Here is a 21,723-nt window from a genome sequence, read left to right as displayed (position 1 = left end):
TTTATTATTATTTTAGACGTTTTAATATCTAGTCATTTGAGATATTTGAAGCACGTTCAATTTCAATAAAAAATGATCAATCAACCAGAGAGCAGCTTTTTATCACCCAAGTACAATTAATGGATATACATACTAGGTAGTGTACTTTAGTCATCATAGATATCAGAGACATCAACCAGCTAAATTATTGACGCTTATTAAAGATTTCGAATTAAAGCAGTGATTTGGTTTTTATTTCAAGACGGTATAAACCCAATTTTATGAGACATTAAAATTGGGTTTATGGTCCTGTGTAAAAACAAGTTTTTAAGATGAAGTACTTAATACTTTATTACAAGATGTTTTGAAAATTGTCTTCTCTGCCCACAAATCTTCTCGAAAAAAGAAATGGCCATAAAGAAAAATATTTAAGTTATTATATATTTAGGTATCACCTTAATATATTCGATGTTTGCCACATAAATAACAAAAATATATTGATTATTTTGAGGTCGGTTATGGGTTAAATAAACAAATCATTTAAATTTGTACTTAGTGTAATTTTATTAACAAAATGTAATAAGTGAAATAAATAACATCATATATTTTAAAGAAATATGAAATTTGTACAATTTTAATATTTCTTAAAGTTAATTTATCGTAAATTAATCCGAGATAATGCACCTTAACAACGAACAAATAATATACAGTTTGAGAATAATATAGTCTGTCGTACGTTTATTTTATACAAAACAACATTAAACTAAAATAAAAGATGCATTTTGTAAATTCAATCACAGAACGATGTCAGGCCTGCACTTTAGGCGTGGTCTAAGGCTATGTTTAGAATTTCGCTATATGTATATGTATTTGCATTAATATCACTTTTAAGTACATAATAATATGTAGGTGCAAATAACGCTAAATGGTGTTTCGTTTTAATATAAGTTGAGTTTTATAAATTTTAGAATTACTACTTAAATTAGCAAATTTTAAATAGTTTAATTATCTATAATTAGGTCATTAAATTTATTAAATATACAAAGAGGCTCAGGCCATTTATATGACTCTCGTTAAGACGAACCATTAAGGGCGATTAAGCTCCAATTACGAGGTAAATATTATTGTAAAAACAATGTTTATTTAAATGCATTTCTATTATAATATTCCAGTTGCATTTAGACAAATGATAATTGACATTCTGAGTAATCGGCGACCTTAAGAGAGGACTTAACAAGGGTCACATCCAAGAATAGTATGAAAATATAACTTAATATTCATAATTTACAGTTATCTACATAAATAGCTTAAATTTATTTTACAAAGCTAACGAGTCAAAAGCGACATTGGCTTCGAGTGGACATTGATATCGTTCTCTACAATTAATTTATATAAATACACCACATACGCCACAACTCAGTCGCGCAGGAATGGCTGAATGTTGGCACCTTTTGAGTATTCCATTAGCCTAAATATATCGGCGCTCGAAATCCTAAAACTAGAGGAGGCACATGCTCAGGTCGAAAACGAGTTCGAAAAATATAGAAATAAATATAAAGTATACATTCGCACCAATCTTACATACGAGTGGACAGGAGAGAGATTACCACCGGAACCTTCGAGGCGAGAGCTATTATAGCCCGTATTCGCTCGGCTTTACAGTCTAATATCGTTGGTGGCAGCCGTCAGCAGAGTCGCCGATGGCCGCCATTGCTCACCGGAGGGCGGGTCTTCGCTCACGTAAGCGTGACACTGCACTTCTGCGTCTTGCGTGCTGTATCGTTGGAGGGAGGGAAACTTCACGCCGCTCATGTGCAACGGTCGAGCGGGAATGCTGACCGTCGTCGCCGACCGCTCGATGCGTTTGCCCGCGTTGCCCCCGGTCAAATCTAACGATTGCCCGCGACCGTACAGTCGCGATTGGCCAAATCTCGGCGTCAACCGGCCTATTAAATTATCCTCCTTGCTCTTGCTCTTCGATCCTTCCTCCGATTTCGTATCCGACTTCGGCTTCTTCTTTAGAAAAAAAGGGGTGAATCGCTCGGCCAAAGGCCTCGACGCATTCGCGACGTCGTGAACGTTCGAAGTGGAATTCGAAGTCTTGAGGGTTTTTATGGACTTCGACTGAGTTTTTATAGGATTAGACTTCCTCTGCAAACTAATTCTGGAGAACATTCCATAATCTTCTTTGTCTTTCTTATCTTTCGCTTCGTCGCATTTTTCGGTGGAGCCATCTTCGTCTTCGCACACTTTGAGGACGCAATACGTGTCCCTCTGCAGTTCGTCAAGGAGGCTGTCGTCGTTCGAGACCGTGTCTATTTTGCTCGTCGGTCGTTCGCGGGTCACCTGATCCGGTTCACAGCTCATGTCTTCCGGGAGGCTGGTGGTAGAAGTGGCCAGTAATACTGTCTGTTCGTCCGTCTTCGCTTCTTCGACCGGTTTAGTCCGCCGCGCCGTGTTGCCGCGCGGGGGGACTGCAGGAGGAACGTCTTCCGAAGCCTGGGCGTGACTCATGAAATTGGCCATCAGCTCATATTCCTTGCAGCGATTCGAGAGATCGTACTCGCTCCGTTTGGGCGTCATGTCGGGCTTGGGTCGGCGGACGGGCGGTTTCCTCTCCACGTCGACGTATTCGCAGAGAGGGGGGCGGGAGGGGGAGAGACGGGCCGGTTTGGGCGGTCGAGCGGGTTTGTCGGCGGAGGCGTCGCTGTCCTCCGACGGCTCGTGCTTGAGGCAGGCCATCGCCAGGTAGCCGCTGCCGGTGGATTTGTTGGATTTGCCGGAGGAGCGGTCGTCCGCGAGGCGGGGCAGCTTGAGTGACTCCGAGCTGGAGCACATATCGAGCGAGGGTTGCGGAGGAAGTGCCTTCCCGTCTAGGTCAATGGTGGGGGAGCCGGCCCCTCTCCAGGCCCGCCAGAGAGCCCCGCTCCCGCTCTCCGCTGCCCCCGCTCCCGCCAAGTGCAGGTAGTTGTCGTCTCCGATGGGGGCTTGTCTACAAAAAAATAATTTATTAAAATATGCTCAAAAATGTCTAACATAAGAACACAATTTCATTTTGGAAATTCCAAATTGAGCCAATATAACAACAAAAACTGTCGCATCTCTACAATTATAGTGACATAAATTATCACGCAAATTATGCAGCACTTGATATACCTTATACTAAATCTTAACGTTAGCCTACTGAATACAGAAAGACTCACTTGCTGCCATATTTAGTTTCTCTGGCCAAGGACCGCCGATACGTACAATGCCGGGTCTCGAGGTCGAACATCACTTTTTGTAGTTCACGGAGTGTCGACGCTTCTGCTTCGCGCTCTTGTGGGTTTGTATCATCTATAGATAAAATCTGATGTTTTAAAACAAGAAAAGACACACTCATGCAGAAATATAAGGATTAAATTATATAAAAAGCTTAAATTGAAAGCTATCATGGATATTTACGGCGACTAGAGCTAATTATTAACTTCTGTGCCTCCATCTCTCTCAGAGAAATTTGAAAATATAACTTATTTTACTTTAACTATTTAAACATAAAATATAGAACACATTTAAATGATTGCGTAAAAATTATATACAATAAAATTTATCTTTTTTACACATTTCGGGGTAAATCAATGAATTCATGAGTGTTTTTTTTATAGAACAGGGGTCAAACGGGCAGGAGGCCTACCTGATGGTAAGTGATACCGCGGCCCATGGACACTCAATGCCAGAGGGCTCACAAGTGCGTTGCCGGCTTTTTAACTGTATGTTGTATTGTTAAAAGATTTTTCATTAAAGGGCGTTCTTACCACACCCAATATTAACACGTGCACTATATGCTGCGGCTTTTCAGCCAACTGCTAATAAAAAGGTAGTCCCCCTACGGTCGTCAAAATAAAAAATCACCTACCAGGCGGTCGATGTAATCTCGTATCTAATAACTTCGTATGCGACATGAGCAATGCATGCAGCCGTTGAAGGTCCCTCGCAGGGTCCAACCTCAGAGCCAGTGCTGCAGGGCCTCGTACTACGCCATCCCCCCTCAGGGATCCCGCAGCACCCCATTCAGCCACGCCCTCCACCCCACCCCCACAGCCCTCGGCATCTGCTTCATTACGGCCACAGCTGTACATAAACATACAATTATATATTTATTTACACTTCGTTGCAGTATTACAGAAATCCAGTACAGTTAACATTAAAGAAAAGGAGGGCAACTAGCAGCCTTATCGCTTTCGAGCGATCTTTTCCATACAACCGCTATATAATTTTGTACGTTACAGCTTTCAAAAACCGCGTTTATTAGATCATTTATTATTAAAAAAAAGAATTACACTTGCGTCTCTTTTTGGTTAATCGTCTTAACCCTTTGATAAAAACATGACATGACTACTTTGTTTCAAACGTTTGTTTTGCAATAAAACAATCTTATTTCCTCAATACTATTTAACAAACATATTTAAGTGATTTTTTTATGTGATCTCAACCAAGGAGTTTCAATGATATTGTTAATTTTTCAGACAAACGATGGTATATAGCTTACAGTGCAGTGCAACTATGGTTTGTATTCATACTTAATACTCATGGAAAATTCATTAAAATAAGCCGAGTGTGAATTAGTAAATACATACCATGACCACTTGGTGTCAACGTAGTAGCCTCTATGCGGGGGCGTGGCAGGCGAACGACGGCACAATGCGGAGAGAAGTCGTAACCACTCAGCGCGCTCTACACAATTACTTGCTTGTACGAACAGGACACGCTCTCTATGCACTGGAAATTATATTTTTAAATTAGTTTTTGAAGTGAAACTTCTTTATCGACGTATGGGAGAAATTTATGTAAAAAATCGTCACGTTTTTCGGTTACGCGCCATGTTGCTTTTTTTTAATACCAACTACAAATTGCTTGATCGATCGCAGGTTGAATCCGATATTTTATTGAAAGTTTTGAAATGGCCATTCCATTTCAACTTTCAAAAAATATCGGAGGCAAATCTCTCGAGAAACCCTTGAAATTAGTCGGATTACTTCAAGTAAATGCAATTAATGAAATTCTGTAATAATCTTAGTAGTAATAAGGTAAAATGTAATGATTGCATTATTTGAATTCATGTCTATGATAATAAAAGCCTTTTGTTAAACTTTATCTAATTTAACTTTATTTAACCAATTTCTGTAAAGTTGCATATAGTAGATCATTTTTCGAAAAATAAGGTCATAAAGAAGTTTCACTTCTTACGTGTGTACACCTAGTACACGCACAATTTTTTTATACATTCACCTCACTATAACTATCTAGAAACTCGTATACTTATAATATTGAAATGTAAAATATTTTATTTTATAAATAACCTCGCTTTTAAGTATAAACAATGTGCTAACAAAGGCGTATTTTATACGCACAAAGTTTAATAATTTAAAAACAGCGACGGAAAGAAAAACAATTTACTATTGGAACGAAATCAAAGCCAGAATCTCTTATTTATAAGTGAGCCATGAGGCTATACGCCATATTAATAATCAGCTCATTTACCTATTTGGAAGATATTATTAGCATCCAATGGCGCTCCAGCTGGCGGACAATCTACTGGCGACACCGACAACACGCCGGAGAGGGGTAGCCGATGCGCAGCTGCTTTTGCCCCACAACGAGACCACCACAACTCACCACTGAAACGCATTAATATTATTTATATATTGATGATTAAAATCACCTTTTAAGCGACTTAAAAAGTGAAGTATGTTTAATTTTAAAAATCGTATCGAGATGAAGCTTTTTAGACAACACAAGTTTCATCATAATAGGTTCAGTAGATTTCAGATATATCGTACTTCTGTAGGTAAATTTTCTGAAATATCCAATTCTGCGAACGGACCATACAAATAAACATGTGAGATATTGTGAGAATATTTACTAAAACTACGTCAAAATAAATAAAAAGCTTACAAAATTGGGAATTTTAAAAATTCTAATATTACCTGGTAAGTCTAAAATGTCTCCGTTTTGAGTGCGTATGCGCCGGTCGCACCCAGCGCCTGCGCGGGGAGCCTGGGCCCATACGAACGCCCTCGGAACGTTTTATCATCGTCCTGTTAACGATGAAATTAATGTAATGCAAACTTCGTTCATACACCTATAAAAACTATCAATAAAGTTTTATCATCAAATCCGATGAAATGTATTTATAAATAAACAAATGAAGGGTTTAATTGCATTAATTCAATTTTTATTTATTTATTCCGTATATATTTTTGTCAATTAAAAAAACCATGTGGATTATTTAAATTAATTTAAGAACGTTTTGGATCTGCATGATTAATGCAGAAATAATTAAAGTAATAAATATATAGCATATTACTGTCGCCTATCTATTCAAAAGTACGTAATAAACTTCATCAAAATCAGTTCAACCATTTACGAGAAATCTAGTATAATACACAAATGTCTTACCATGATCTCTCCCAGTCGATACGAAAGCAAAAATTTAAAACACTAAATTAAATATATAAATATTTTGGACAAATTAAAAAAGACAATGTTACCATATATAAAAACTCACCCTTCTTTAAGTAGGACCGATGTTTCTTGTACATTATTATTTTGCGTGTCCGAACTGGTTGAGATTATTTCCAGAAATTGTTTTATCGCTTGCACCTGTAGAAAAAAAATCAACCTTCAGAAATGGATCGGTAACTTTTTGATAATGTTTTTAAAGTATTAAGAAATATTCTTAATGTAAATGTAAAAATAACGACTGAATGCTTACGTTAGCATGACGAAACACCTAAACAAACGTGAGGTTTTTACGTGTTAAATATCATTCTTAAATTACACAAATACATAACAACTTATACTTCCATCAAAAACAGTCTCCGTCAAAATTAAATTCCAATATAGTATTAGGCAGGCGAAGACATATTATTTATTGGCATGATACGTCATCGTTGATTCGACTAATCTGTGACCACTTTGTGTCACGTGACTGATGTAAAAATCAATTATTAATATTTACAAGCTATTTTACTCCATAACGGTTTTTAATGCCATACTCTAAATAACAAATTATTTTTCATCCTTTCGTATACCCTATTTAGGGAGCATTCAAGTACAAGATTGATCCCCCCCCCCCCATGTAACGCGCCGTAACGTTTTTCTGTGCCCAAGTATAGTAAAACGTTTCGTGACCACCCAGTGACTCTTTGTACCTAAAAGTTACCATTATGTGGTGTTAAGTACTGGAAAGTCGAAAATAATATTAACTAAAACGCGTAATTCAATCCCCGCCCCGCATCGTAATGTTTTACAAAAGAACCCTCCTCCCCAAAATTCGTTACGTAATACTTGAACGCTCCCTAACATGTTCTTATTCTAAAGACTAATAAATATTTTATTATCTATGATATGGTCTATTAAATAAAAATAACAAGCACTGTCAAATTTTTTTACACATACATGTCTGGTGGTGCAAAAGCTTCTATAGAGTTCGGCCATGTACTCCTCCTTGCAGACCTGTTGCGCTGACCGGCTGCTCACCAAGTTGCCCAGAGACTGGATCGTCTTCGAGATCAATGTCAACGTCCGCGTTGTTTGGAGGTCCTGCAATTCAATTGAAACTTTTTTTAAGGATTTAAACGCTAATAGATTACACAACTGTAAGTGCTTTTAAAATAACATGGTCAGCAAAAGCAACTGGCCACATTAAATGTTGTTATAAGTCTGTTGTTTATGTTTTTAATGTATTTAGGCTGTCAATGTCAAAGTTGACACATACTATTAGATATTATGATTAAAGAAGTTTCTTTTTGTATACATATTTGGTTGAAAAAGTTGCCATATATTAATTATCAATGCCTTGTTGGTTTTTTTTCGGGATGACGAAATAGATAAAGGAATCGTGTATTGGTAAATAGAAAGATACTTACAATTTGTTCAGTTGTGAGATCGAAAAGCCTCGGACCAAGTATGGCAGGGGCAAAGAAACGTAAGAAGATAAATCCAGAGACTACAGAGTATCGGACTTCAGCGTTGTGAGGGAAATGCCTCGCCGCACACTGCCGTAATGCGTCGAATAGGCGACACATCACTGATGGACAAGTGCCGTACGATGATGTTATTGCGGCAAATACCTGAAGAAATAAAAAAAAGATAATTAATTTACTTTATATCATATTTACATTTTATTTTTATGTTTTTTCACTAACACTAGTTTTTGAAATGCACTTAATATTAATAAAAATATTATATTTTTAAACTGAGGAGTAATTACTAGTAAAGTAAAAATTAGGGCTAGATTTGTTGTTTTTTATGGGACTGGAACAAGCAGGCGTGTCGGTTTAAGACAAGTGTTTACCGCACACATGAAGGAGGCAAGTGCGTTGACGGCCTTTAAGTACGCTCTTCTCCACTAAGGGGTAACGGTTCGGAAATACCTGGAATAGCAGCTGGTTCCATAGTGTGCGCGCAAGAAGTGACATAAAAAGCGATCTAACACTGCAAGGCTCTGCTAGGCTCGTCAGTGCGTTACCGTCCTTTTATGATTTTCCAGTGTATTCGTAAAATATAAAAGATTCTCACCCTCTCAACATAGTCCTTCAAATTAGCCAGGTTAGCAGCGATATCCGCAGATGGCTTAACTCTGGCTGGGTCAATTTCGCAGGGCCTCTTCTCATGAAGAACTGCCGCGAGTGTAGGCCGTAGTACCGAACGAAGATAGGCGGCACCCGTTAGCCTCATCGCCTCATCCATCATTTTGGATACCAGCGTGTTGCCACGGAATATTGTTGTCGCGTCACTATAAAAATATATTTAGTTAAATACTATTAAACTTAAATAACACAACTTTATTTTAAAAATGTATGTCGCGTTTCAGCTTGAATACTAATTTCACCTAATTTCGTATAATAATAAAAAAAACTATTTATTAAAATTTAATAATAAATAAATTATATTGTTATATACGACTACGGTTCCTAATAATGGTCCTTCGAAACTTTGTTTTTAAAAAGTTTTCTTTTTCGGCCATTTATATTTCTCTTAATGCTAGTATATGCATTGCATATGCGTAGAATGAAACGTAATTTAAAATATAACAATCAGCTAGTCTATTTATATTTTTTATCTGCATTTCACTTCCTGTGTAACAGAAGATTCAACTCAATTTGCACTTGGTTATCAATGCAAACTGATATGTACTAGGCGATTAATATGGCGCAAAAGTAAGATGACACTATCGCCCGCAAACCGAAACTTAATTATTTAACACATTTAGGATGTAACCGCATACATAAAGTTAAAAAAATGTTTAGCAAGGGTAAGTTAATGAAATTTTAATATTGTGAGACTCAGTCAGTGAGTGTGATAGAAAGAAGCAAAAATGGAACAGAATCGCAAAGGACTACACGAAGTGGTAAACGAGAGAGTAACAGGCAGATAGCTTCCTATCTCTTCCTATCCTCCATTGGAGGACGATGTGGATTCGAACCGCTAGAGAACGCCAAGATTTAAAAAAAAATTGAGACTTTTGTCAAAGAACAAGCTGCAAATAAATAAATAACCGTTTGCTGATAGATATTAAGCATGGATAGGGACTAAATATTATATAACTTTAGGCACGTTTACTTTATATTTATCATGTAAGCTAAAAATATATTTTATTGTGAGTCTCGACATCCTATTATTAATATTTGTGTAACTTGACAATGAAACCTTGCCCGAAAATATGTTTATTACTAATTCAAATGACATTTTTATACACATATATCGAAATATTCCCACAGAAAACAAAGCTTGATGTTGTAACCTGTCATTAGTATAATCATTTGATTGCGAATTAAATCTTTATATCAAGAAAGTCATCTGATATAATTACATATTACATTTATAAGAAAAATCCCACATTACTAATTACATTTTACAACGCCATTTTAAAACCTTCAAAAACATAATCTAACGCAACGTATTCACGTATCATTAAAATAACTGATAGGTTGAACTATTTTTTATAAAAATATTCATTCGTATTATTAAAAATTACTTAGATTTTCTTAACTTTAACATGTTTTTTGTAATCCATGAAATAAAATAAAATTAAAAGACGTTTTTTTTGACAAATTGAAAGGTACTCACGTGAGGACAGAAATCTCAGCATCAGCGAGTTCTTTAACGATGGGAACGATGAGATCATGATGTGTGAAGAGTCTTACAAGGGGCTGGGCGGCTTCCGTCTTACTCGATACTATTTCGCCTAAGATGTACACCGCTGAGGTTGTTATTGGCTGCAAAACAAAATATAGTTAAGTTAAGAGATAACTAATTCTATGTTATTTTTTACGCATCATAGAATGCCTGATTGGGATTCGATGACCAACGACCATTAGGGTTGGTAAAAATCAGGGCCCGATTTACGGGGGTCTCCACAATAGAGAATTCGGAAAAAAATGTTTTAAATTCCGACTAGTAAACAATTTTTCATTTGATATATTTTTATGTTTGTTAAATACTAAAAGAATCAACTTGGTTTCACAATAAATTATTGATTGAAAAACTCGACTGATTTTTTTTTCTATTTTATTTGGTAAATCATTTGGGACCTCCACTCCTTTGTTGACCCGAAGCCTCCAGACCTTTAAATCCGGCCATGGTGAAAATGGTCAAAGAAAGATATATACATAAAATAATAATAGGTAGATAGACATATAATTATTTCAGCCGTTCAAAGTAACAATCTATCAATAAAGGTCCTGGCTTTCGTATGAGAATCTATGATTATGAGAAACTTTTTTTTAAATAGTATAATAATCTATTTACTGAATAATTAATGTATAATCAAAACTAAGAGTATCTTGAATAAACAAAGTCTCGTAAAGTTACATCCGTACAAAAAGGTTTCACGTAAGCTAAGCCATATAAAATTCTCTTCCCACGGTTACGGGTAAAATATACTTAAATAAAGCCTGTGGTACTTATTAACCCTCTTTTGAATTACAAGGTCAATTAAGTAAAATAGTTGCAGCATCCTGGACATAAAACTTGGTAGGTATCAAGTATGTATTATAAAAGCATAATATATAACAAATAGGAAGGAAAGTAAGCACAAATACCTTCTGATGTACACTTCTGAGAAAAAGCTCCTCTAATTGCCGATAGTGTTGTAATGGAAAGACGTGGTCGACGGTGTATCTGAGCAGAAGCCTCAAAGACCCAAGGGTAGAACTGCCTGCAGCTGACAAACGCGTACCAGGCGGAGTCGCACCTCGTGACAGGGCGCCGCCCGCCCTTGATGTTAGGAAGAACCTTAGGAAAAAAACCAAGTAAATGTTATAAATACCGGTTACGTAAGTCGTGAAAATCGTTATTTTATGTTATTGTAGATTGGGTTGGCTTCGATAGAAAGCAAATTTACGTTTCCAGACTGAACACTAATAATTACCGTTCAAATTGCGGCAACCTTCATCGAAACAAGCGTCATATAAACTTTTTTAGGTGAAAATATCTTACCATGCACACAAAGGATCCGGCGCGGGTTGCCTTAACTGTAAGCGAACTTCTCCCAAAAACACGGGAGTAGCCGCGTCGTGCCAGACTGACACTCTAGCCTCGCACGCCACACCAGCCTAATAATAAAATATAATTTTAATTAATATATTTATTATACAATTTAACATTGGATTCGAAATCATCATGAAGAATAAGATTATTTACCGTCTGTGATCCATCCTTATCCTTAGGGTCAGCCTCCATGACGAGATCAAAACAAAAAATTTCATCAAATTGCGGATTGACCGTCTTTTTTCTCGGTTTCGTGCGCTTTTCTACCCTCCTTCCATTCGAATACAACAACGTTACTAGCGCAAATGGATCACACTGCCCATTCTTTGTGGTCAGTTCTGAACATTCTAAAACCCTTAAGCGTATCGTGTCAGGTCCGACGTGTGCCGCACAATGTCTTTCTGGATCCGACCAATAGTCGGCCGCGGTGGGTGACGGCGATTCTGCCATGGTGTGCATCGGTGGTTTAGGGCGTACTGACCATTGCGCGCGATCCTTTAAACTTTCTGAACGGGAAAGGGACAGCGCAGGTTCAGTTGCAACAGCCGCTAACAGCTTTTTACTAGTCGAACTCGAACACGAGCCGAATCGCATGCTCTCTTTACAATATTCTGATAGTCTAGTGAGATTGTTTGCCTTCGCTTTGGAACATTCGCTGAAGTCGGGATCGGGAGGTTTAGGGTCCATGCGTAATCGTTTTCTTGAGTCCTCCATCGACAGTTCAATGTATGCTTTACCCTGTACTTCCGAGTCCGCGTCCACCGGTCGCAGAGCGAACCAGTGGTCTGTGTTGTTATACCTCTCCAAATCTTCTCTTTTGATAGCAACTTTTCCGAGGACTTTGTCCTGCTTGCTAGCCTGTTTGTCACGGTCGAACACGTATATGGATAAGTATCTAAATCTGCGGGGTACTTCAAATTGGAATTCTTCGCCGAAAAATGGGCTGTAACAGAAATTACCTATTGTAGAAATTTATATACGTGGGTAACACTGAAAATGTTTAGAATTAGCCAGTTAGAAACATTGCTTATGAAAACTTTTTGAATTTCAATTATAGAACTCTGTGGTAACCTAATGCAGTATATTACATTCATTTGTCATTTGTTTTTGTGAATTGGTGGCAAATCTAAAACTCTTGTTACACGTGAAAATGAACCTAACGCGAGAAAATTTTCGGTCAATGATTTATTATGACTTTCGTTGTGGGCTTACTCAACAACAAAGCTATGATAGGCTGCGATTAGCATTTCTTAATGAAGCCCCATCTCGTGCGACTATTTACAATTGGTCTAACGAGTTTCAGCGTGGACGTAGCAATCTCAATGATGATCCGCGTGAGGGACGTCCTTTAACAGCGACTACTGAAGTTGTTATCTTTAACATTAGTGCTGTGCGAAACATGATAGAGGAAGATAAGAGAGTGACCTATCAGCAGATACGGGCATTGGTATGAGTCAAGTTTAAAAAATAATTACACGAACATTTAGGCGTCAGGAAGCTTTGTACCAGATGGATGGACTTGTGTCGCCAAATGTTAGATAAGTTCAACGGCGGTGACTCAAATGCTGTATTTGACATCGTCACAGGTGATGAAAGCTGGATATATTGCAACAAACCCCAAACTAAAGATAAAATTCGAGGTATTCGCTTTACGCGCCCTGAAGATGCGGTGAAAGCGTACGAAAATGCCATAGAAGAGACCTCTAAGGAAGAATGGGCCCACAGCTTTTCTCAGTGGTTCCATCGAATGCGATTGGTTGCAATTGGTTAAACATTTCAAGTTACCGTAAAGTTTCACAATTCTCCCTGATGTTGTATACAAAATACAATGTAGTGAAATATTTCATTACTTTGAGTCAAATGCAAAAACGTTTACGTAGGCTGCCCTATTGACAAATGATACCAAACATATCCGTTCAAGTAAGTGCGATAAGGATCATCGCGCGGATGTGCGTGGGCCTTTGTAGTCAACAAAGGTGAAAGTTTCAACACTCGTATTATAATAGGTACCGTGGAAATTTTTGGGTTATTATGAAGATTAACACTCGTAGAATGTAACAATGTAAGCGTGATAAATTGTTTGCTTTGATCATTCCATACTAGATGACGCGGACTCTTCCTTTTTTCGTGGAAATTAGTTATGATGCAGATAATTTAGTGTCGGCTTTACAGAACGCGATAATTACAGTTTAGAATGTTATATATATCCGTTACGTATAAAGAAGACATACTTTATTATACTAATAAGGATTATTCAATGCATATTTCAAGTCTGAGTCGATTTGCTAAGACTAGCTGACTAACTGTAGTACTGGTGACTGTAAAACGTTTTACATAATTACAGTTTGTTAGGTGCAATATTGTGTGCACCGCTTTTTACCGCTCATATTACATTCCGCTAGGTATCAAGTGAGTTCGTTGAAGTCGCATCCGGCGCCACAGTAGTATTAATAAACCGGAGGCGGAACCGCCACCATGAGCGGGGGCGGCAACATGTATACTTTATAATATCCCGGGCAACAAAAAGCAAAGTTAGTGCAACTGCCATAATTGAGTCACACAGGTTTCGAAGCCTATCCGTTATATAGTCCACGAAGAATCATCAATAGAGTAAATGTTTTATGAAGAGCCAAGTGTTTATTGTAATTGGCAATCCAAACAAACGCAAAAGTATGTACGCGAAATGCAACATGCTGTAAAAACGACAATATTACAAAATGTTTGTCCCTACTTGGTAAATCCCTTGTGTCAGTTACCACGAAACCGTTCTAAAAACTAACAGTTTGCCTATAATTGATCAATTTCCTTTCGCCTGTGTGAACATTCAGATAAATAATACCTAACTTAAACAATCAGCCTCGGTACGCTGTACACTAACCATTACTAAAATGTTATCACCGTCAAGTGCTTGTGAACCGAAGCTTGCATTTGTATAGTACAATAGTACCCCTCGTCTACATATTATTAACAAAAAGAAGATTACGATTTCAAAAAAACGTAAATATAAAAAAATCATGAGCATTTCTATATTCGTCTGCGTATATGTTTTCGTTGAAATGTAATTTCAATAAAACAGTAACCAAATGAGTACTAACATAAAACAGTCTTATGTAGAGCAATGCACTATCGCGGTTTCAAAGCCGTTCCTGGATCATACGATCATTTTACGCCACACGGTTCCGGCGTCAATTTATCACTTAAAAGCTTCCGGTTTAGCTGTACTTCACGTTCAAAAAGGAATGGTTAAGATGAGCCACTGTTTCAATTATTTCTGAACGTGACATCATTCATACCGGGCTAAATTAATGCGAAAATCCGTCCGTGCGCTTTTACGACAAAACTACTGCGACCATATAAAACGTGGATTTACGTTAATACTGTGTTTGTTACCATGGTTACGATGTTATTTCTATTATTATAACCGAGATAACAATTACAGCCGATGGGGTTAAATAAAGAAACAGTTTTGGTCTATCTACAAAAAAAATTGACTATTAAAATTCGATGTGTGACTATTTATATTAATACAATTATAATGAAAATAATATCATGTCCCACCTAAGTATACTATAATACAGTTACAGACAAGTGATAAGGTATCATAAGACAAAGAACCCATTAAGTAAATAGAAGTGACGTGACGTTTCCTTCGATATCCGTCACAGCGTCCTGCTCACCTCGGAGGTCACTAAATTATTATCAATTACATTTCCTTTCTGCCTCAATTAAATAATACATAGATTCCGGGTCTATTACACCGGCAATAAACCGGAAAGTTTCGGAATTTTACATACCTATGTGAATATTATAACCATATAAGAAAATCTGCTTTTATCACAATTTAGTTCTTATCTTACTTCGTTGACGAATATGACGCTATATTTAGAGGACATAGCAAATGAATGTTTATGATGATAAAAAGCAACGGAATCCCGTAAACCAATAAAAACAGACAAAGTGTTTTCTGTAATTTGAACTTCGAAAACCGTTCGATAGGGTGCAGCGGAAGGGACGTTCCGCGACGGCGCGCGCCCGCCGGAAGTGCATCCGGGACGTGGCGCGCCACACCACACCCCCGCTGCGACCGACAATCAATCCTCCCCTTTCTCAAAAGATTCATGATTTACTCTCACACTTTACAATTATAATTAAAGTACAATAGCAGCCATTATTATTACCATCCTTAACCCGTTATTAAATATAAAAGCGGCATATCTCAAAACAATTCTGATTAAAGTGCTAATAGAAATAAGCTATGTTGTTCCCTATTAATAGACAATTATATACGATTTCTATTAGGCAAACCCACTGTTTACATTTATGGTTAAATAAAAAGCACCCACGTCTATGAGTATGCACGACAAACCTCTACACATTCGATAAAACTGGTGCAATTTAATTACTTTCGAATTGAACGAAGCCTTGACCCAATAGTAATAGCACCCTAATTTTAATGCGGAAACGTTTCCCACATGGCCGCGGTATCAACAGGAAGGCTGTCCAGAAAGGCGGAAACACGACAATGGGACCGTTATAAGCGACAATACGTAAAGTGAACCTTATGATATTGTGTTTCGATAATCATATCTGGACAAAGCATTTTATAAAATAGCAATTTCCATATAACACTAGAAGACCTGTATGCATTAATTTCACTACGTGTTTTTCATATAAATACTAAGTAATATAAATGGTACTTACTTGAGTGTTCTTTCAATAGTGGATGTGCGAAATATTTCTTCTTGGTCCAAGGACAGCACGCAGTATATATCACGGGCACACGCTGCTCCATTGTTACGACCTGGTAAATTTTTAGCTTCACCTGGAGAAGACAGAACAAAACATTTTATCAGAAACGCAAACAACCTGACGTTCTAAGTACAAAAAACATTAGGTAATAAAATTAAAAGGTAACAACGGCGATGTGAATATAAACCCACTCTCACAAGTTGAGAATATACAGATTTAATTGTTCAAGTAATGGATCCTTGTTAACCATCTAAATTGGATATAGGGGTAATTGAATCATCGTACGTGAAACTTGTTGTATACGAAGCGTGACCTAGCGTCACTTAACGAGGTGTCTCCAATTACACGCGCCATTGGACTCGCCTAGCAGTTGTCAGCGTGTCGTCATCACTCATTTGCGTAATGCACGTACAATTGTTTTAATAACTCTTGACAAAATAATTGCACTACCAAATTGCATGGCACGTGAACCTTTAAATCTTTTGCACAATTCAACCTTGCCAAAACTTTACATTATTTAATGGTGCTTTTTAATTGTTTTCTAATACGCACAAGTAATAAAAATAATGAACGTGATACAATTATTACCTTGGAGCAGAGCCTCATTGAAGTCAAAGGAATTAATGAACGGCATTTAAAGAAGGGTCCACTGATTGTGTAAGGATTGCAATTTGCGACCTCGTCAGAAATGGCTGTATACGGCCGGACAAGGCGAGTCAACCATTACGTATTTGGCACAAAGATTTAAGAATCTCGTTGTGCTAGTTATACGAGTCTATATTGACCTTTTTGGGTAATATAAGATTTAAAAATCTTCATTACTTTGCCTATTATCTCTCTACAAGTAAACCTGTAATGGAAACTTCGTACTGTTTTGTAAATGTATACATTACACAGATATGATTTCTACATAATATTGGTACCCGTAAGAACAATGGACAGAGAGAAACTTCGTAACAATAATTTAAAACAGTATAATAATTGCTATAATTTTTAATGCAAAAACAACAACCATCATCAGAGCGACAGTAACACCATCAAAGTAGATCGTGGGAGTGAAACGGGACTCTGTATACCATAAGCTAGTCTGAGGAAACGAGCAATCTGTACCGAGCACAATAGCGAATACCATTATAATATTTCCACACTTATATGCGTGTTGCGTTTGTTTCGAAATCGAGAGTAGCTTACTAACGATAAGTACTTAACTACGTAGGTTAGTTCTGTTTGAGCGAGTACAAAATTAATTCATAATATTTGTCGTCTAAATAGCGTAGGCAATATTAAATAGCAATCCTACTGAATACATCCTACGTAAGAGAACAGGCTCTTTGCGATATCTAGGTTTCTGGGGTCTACCTACGATAAAATCTGCAGGTGGGCTTGTAATACTATATTTTTGCAAAACATTATTAAGGATATTTCAACATCGACTAAACCTAAAAGGACAGAGAGAACATCAACAATTTTATAGGCGCGTATTGAAAGTCTGATACTATTGGTTGATAGTATTACATATCTAACAGTTACTATTATCTCGTTGTGTTTCTTCGAGAAGCCAAACTAAAATATCTACATAAGAATTTCATAAATAAAATTAACAAGAGATCAAGAAATCAAATATTAAACAGTAATTAAATTGAATAATAAAGTTTTAGCAGTTTTTACATTAACAAAACGGATCTTTATTTTCCTAAAGTCCATGTCCTTAATACTGTGAAATCATATTTGGTTTATTTATAATTTGTGGAGACGCTAGTAGCTTATCAAAATCTTATCTACAAGTTGAGCAGATAAAACTTTTGAATGGGCATATAGATACACGTGAAACCGTCAAGGCAACAAACAGCACACATCGATAGCGACTATAAATGAGCGTTTTTCATTAACAGCGCGTCGAGTTTCCATGAATGGTTGCGCTCAATGGAAAACGCTAGGTCGCCCCATTCACGGAGTGTAGTAGATAACTCCTCCATCAGCGAGCCACTAGCACGCGAACGTTTTTATGTCACTCGTCGCCTCATCAACCAATACGTCACGTCACGCCGCTGAAATTTAGCTAGTAGTCACACTTAATTTAATACTAAGTGCGTCGCATTTCTGAGTCACTTTCATATAACATCAATGGATTTTCTCAGACTTTACATCGTGAAATTTAAAGTAAACCAGTACTTTTCAAATTCAAAATTAAGCTTTTCTTGCAAATATCACTATTATAGTACATAGATATTATGCAAACAAAGTCATAAATAATAACATTTGTTATAAAAAGGACATTCAGTAAAATAATATTCATTACTTAGACATCACATAAGAATAGGAAAAATATGGGAATGAACACTAAGTCATTCCATTTTAACATCATTTAAGATGCTTAGCATATATTCTCTCATACAGAATCATAAAAAATAATATTTAAAAAAGTATTATTTATATTTTGTTACTCAAATTACCATTGTCTATATTTGTTATAACTTATCTCTACAAGCATATAAAATCAACTATGTATATAGAACTCACTGAGTTAAGGATGCAATTATTATCCTAAGATATCATTGTGTAAGGTTCATAGTAGGTATGTGATATTGTAGAAGTGAAAAGGATCGTAGGTCACGCTCCGGAAGGCATATTGCGCCTTATCAATTCAGACACATATAAGTCTTATCTTGGATTTATATGCTTGCGCCGGCACACACATAAATCAATCATGTTTGACTATTTACGCTCAACATTTTTAAGCTAATGAGCATGTTAATATGTTTACTATGGCAGAATAATGTGTTTAGAGCCAATTACACAAAGCTAATCATTCTGTTTTATCAATATGTAGGACTCTTTCGCAACTTAAAAATGTATTTTTAAACTGCAACCAATATGTTAGTACTAGCAAAGTAAACGCCTTCAAAACTCTATGTTGATTGAATTTATTACCCAAACCTAGACTGGTCACTTAGTGCAAGCTAGCTCGGAGTGTCAAGAAGGCGTGGCTAGGGATACCAAGTGGCTGTAGATAGAGACTTGTTTGACTTCCAAGTGGTTAATTGGCAGCCTGTCATGTGAGATTGACGAAAGCATGAAGATTAAGACTCACTGTGGGCCACTAAGTCAGTGTAGATAAGTAAGTATAAATTGTGTGGAATAAATTCAGAAATGTCTCCCAACATGCAAATATTATTTTTCAAGCAGTCATATGGAAAAGGTCTATCTAGTATAATATAAGTTAAAAGCTTAGCAATGCTAATCACACTTTTACTTAGTAATGTAAAACACACATAACACAAGTTCCCAATGTGACATGACATGAAATAGACCTAATTTAGGACTTGTTATAGTGTTAAAATTTATGAAATTGTTTTTTTTGGTTCACGGCAAATACATATTAAAATTTCTTTGTAAGGGCTAGAGGAGGAAGTTACAAAATTATGGAAATTTAAAACTGAAGAAAAATATAGAATGTATCTTAATAGTATAAATTGCATTATAGTATTTATATTTTCTTGTATTAATATTTTCTTCACTTTTTGTAACATTAAATAGGCACAATTATGTCTATATTTATATAATTTTGGTTTGAAATTAAAATTTATGAATTAAAACCATGAGGTTTGATGGCATATATGAAAATTAATTTATAAGATAATTTAGTGGAAACTAAATAGATACTGCCCAATAATTATCATACTTATCACAGCTTTTAGTAAAAATAAACAGTGCAATAGCATTTTAACCATACTTATATAGAAGCATGGATAGAGTATAAGATACACTAATAGGCATCAACTACTGCTTTTAGCATGAAAAATATCAAGTCTTATTTGGTAATTTAAGTCAAATTGGCAATCCAATTTCCTCATAATAAAGTGTAATCCACTTTTACTAGTATTATAAAGGACATTCTCAATTCTAGAGATGCAGATAAATATAATTTGTACCAATAAAAAACAGAACCATGTTTTGTTATTAAAATGTAACTGATTATTGCTAATTCATAGTAAGAAAGTATACAACCGATATCTAATCTATTATGATCTTAGCACGAGTTCATTGTGTTCTCTGCGTTTCATTCATAAATTACGCGAACTGTCAAACTAACATTACAAAAACAATGGATAATGCAAACCAAAAACAAAAAAATTAATACATATTTATATCACTGCTTTACAATATAGATAGAGTTCGTTTTCCCATGGCTTATAGGTACAATCATTATTAGTTTCAGGTCATTCCAAGAAGAAACCAGCAGTGTACTCACCAGTTACCACCTGTTCACTATTTAACTGTCAGTAACACATAATCAATACACCGTTCTTGTGGTCCTAATATTATTATATGGCGTTAAATAAACCACTATAAATAATAATTACAGTTAAAAGGTACAGTAAACCACTGATACATACCAATTTTTATTTTCAATCGTTCTTCTACTCGCACTTTACGCGTTTCGTCCGCCATGTTAAATCCATAACTGTTTATCTCTTTCATCCGCTGTTATCTCTTTCGGAGCGAGCCCCTCGGCCGGCTTGTCCCGCCACTTCCGGAGTGTCGTAACTAGTAATATTCTACTTAGGATTGAGGAAATTGTCTCAGAAATAATCTTCTGTGTTTATTTCTTGAAGTCGTACATTTAATATGATCATTTTATAACTATAACACACTGCGCATGCACAATGTTCACTTCTATTCATTCATCAATGAATGCACTTTTAAGCCTTTACTAGCGCTCTTGATTTCCTCGTCAAAAATAATCACTCTGTATGTAAATACAATAAAATATTCAGTTACACCGTGAATGTAAAAACGTCAAGCACACATAAAACTTCTGAGACAACACTTTATTCTCAAGAAACTAATCGAATATTGCCATAACATTGCCCCATTGATGAACTAAAAACTATGAATGGAAAATGACGTCACGTCACAACATTGCGACTGCGCTATACTGGCGAGTGCCACTGGCGACTGACGAGAATAGATGATAGAAAGGTACAGGCTATACACGGAGTTCTATAAACTACGCTGAAATCCGGACTGGTTCGAGCGTTACATAGTTAATTACCTGTTGAAAATGGCTTATATTATTGATGCTGGCAGCAGTAGTGAGTATATTTAGAAAAAATTTTAGAGATGTACCTACAACAGAGTTGTCCTATCAATAAAATATTTTGCTGATAAACTCAAAAACTGCAGCACGGATTTTAATGCGGTTTTGTCCAATAAGCGTCAATAGTTTTATCGATCCAAATTAAATCATTTTCTTCTCGATACAAAATTTTACAAGTCACATGCCGAAGTAATTCACAATTTAATTATATACTTTAATAATTTCAATCAAGATTTACAGGTGCTATGATCATACACAAAACTCACAGTTTTTGAATAAGGTACTGCACTTGTGCAATATATTTTTCAGTGAAAAACAAATGTATAAAAGCATCTTCAGTACCTTATAAAAATCTCGTT

At 36.3% G+C, this 21,723-nt stretch overlaps 1 protein-coding gene across 2 annotated transcripts; it reads right to left on the bottom strand.

The window, feature by feature from the left end:
• Positions 1 to 1,172: 1,172 nt before the first annotated feature.
• On the bottom strand, positions 1,173 to 21,230 carry LOC125055887 (GTPase-activating protein). Of its 2 annotated transcripts, XM_047658571.1 has the most exons (17): positions 20,661 to 21,230; positions 16,216 to 16,336; positions 11,668 to 12,457; positions 11,464 to 11,579; positions 11,067 to 11,259; positions 10,093 to 10,241; positions 8,542 to 8,758; positions 7,890 to 8,093; positions 7,420 to 7,563; positions 6,527 to 6,621; positions 6,418 to 6,459; positions 5,946 to 6,056; positions 5,500 to 5,636; positions 4,596 to 4,737; positions 3,875 to 4,089; positions 3,183 to 3,315; positions 1,173 to 2,971 (listed from the first exon to the last, which is right to left on the bottom strand). In XM_047658571.1, exons 1-17 carry the CDS (start codon positions 20,743 to 20,745, stop codon positions 1,636 to 1,638), a joined length of 4,230 nt encoding a protein of 1,409 aa, XP_047514527.1. In that variant the 5' UTR covers positions 20,746 to 21,230; the 3' UTR covers positions 1,173 to 1,635. The 2 variants fall into 2 exon arrangements, with proteins under 2 accessions (XP_047514527.1, XP_047514528.1); XM_047658572.1 differs by lacking the exon at positions 6,418 to 6,459.
• Between the last annotated feature and the right edge of the window lie 493 nt (positions 21,231 to 21,723).

This window comes from Pieris napi, chromosome 14, assembly GCF_905475465.1.
Source record: "Pieris napi chromosome 14, ilPieNapi1.2, whole genome shotgun sequence".
Classification (NCBI taxonomy): domain Eukaryota; kingdom Metazoa; phylum Arthropoda; class Insecta; order Lepidoptera; family Pieridae; genus Pieris; species Pieris napi.
This window is presented reverse-complemented; position numbering and strand designations above follow the sequence as displayed.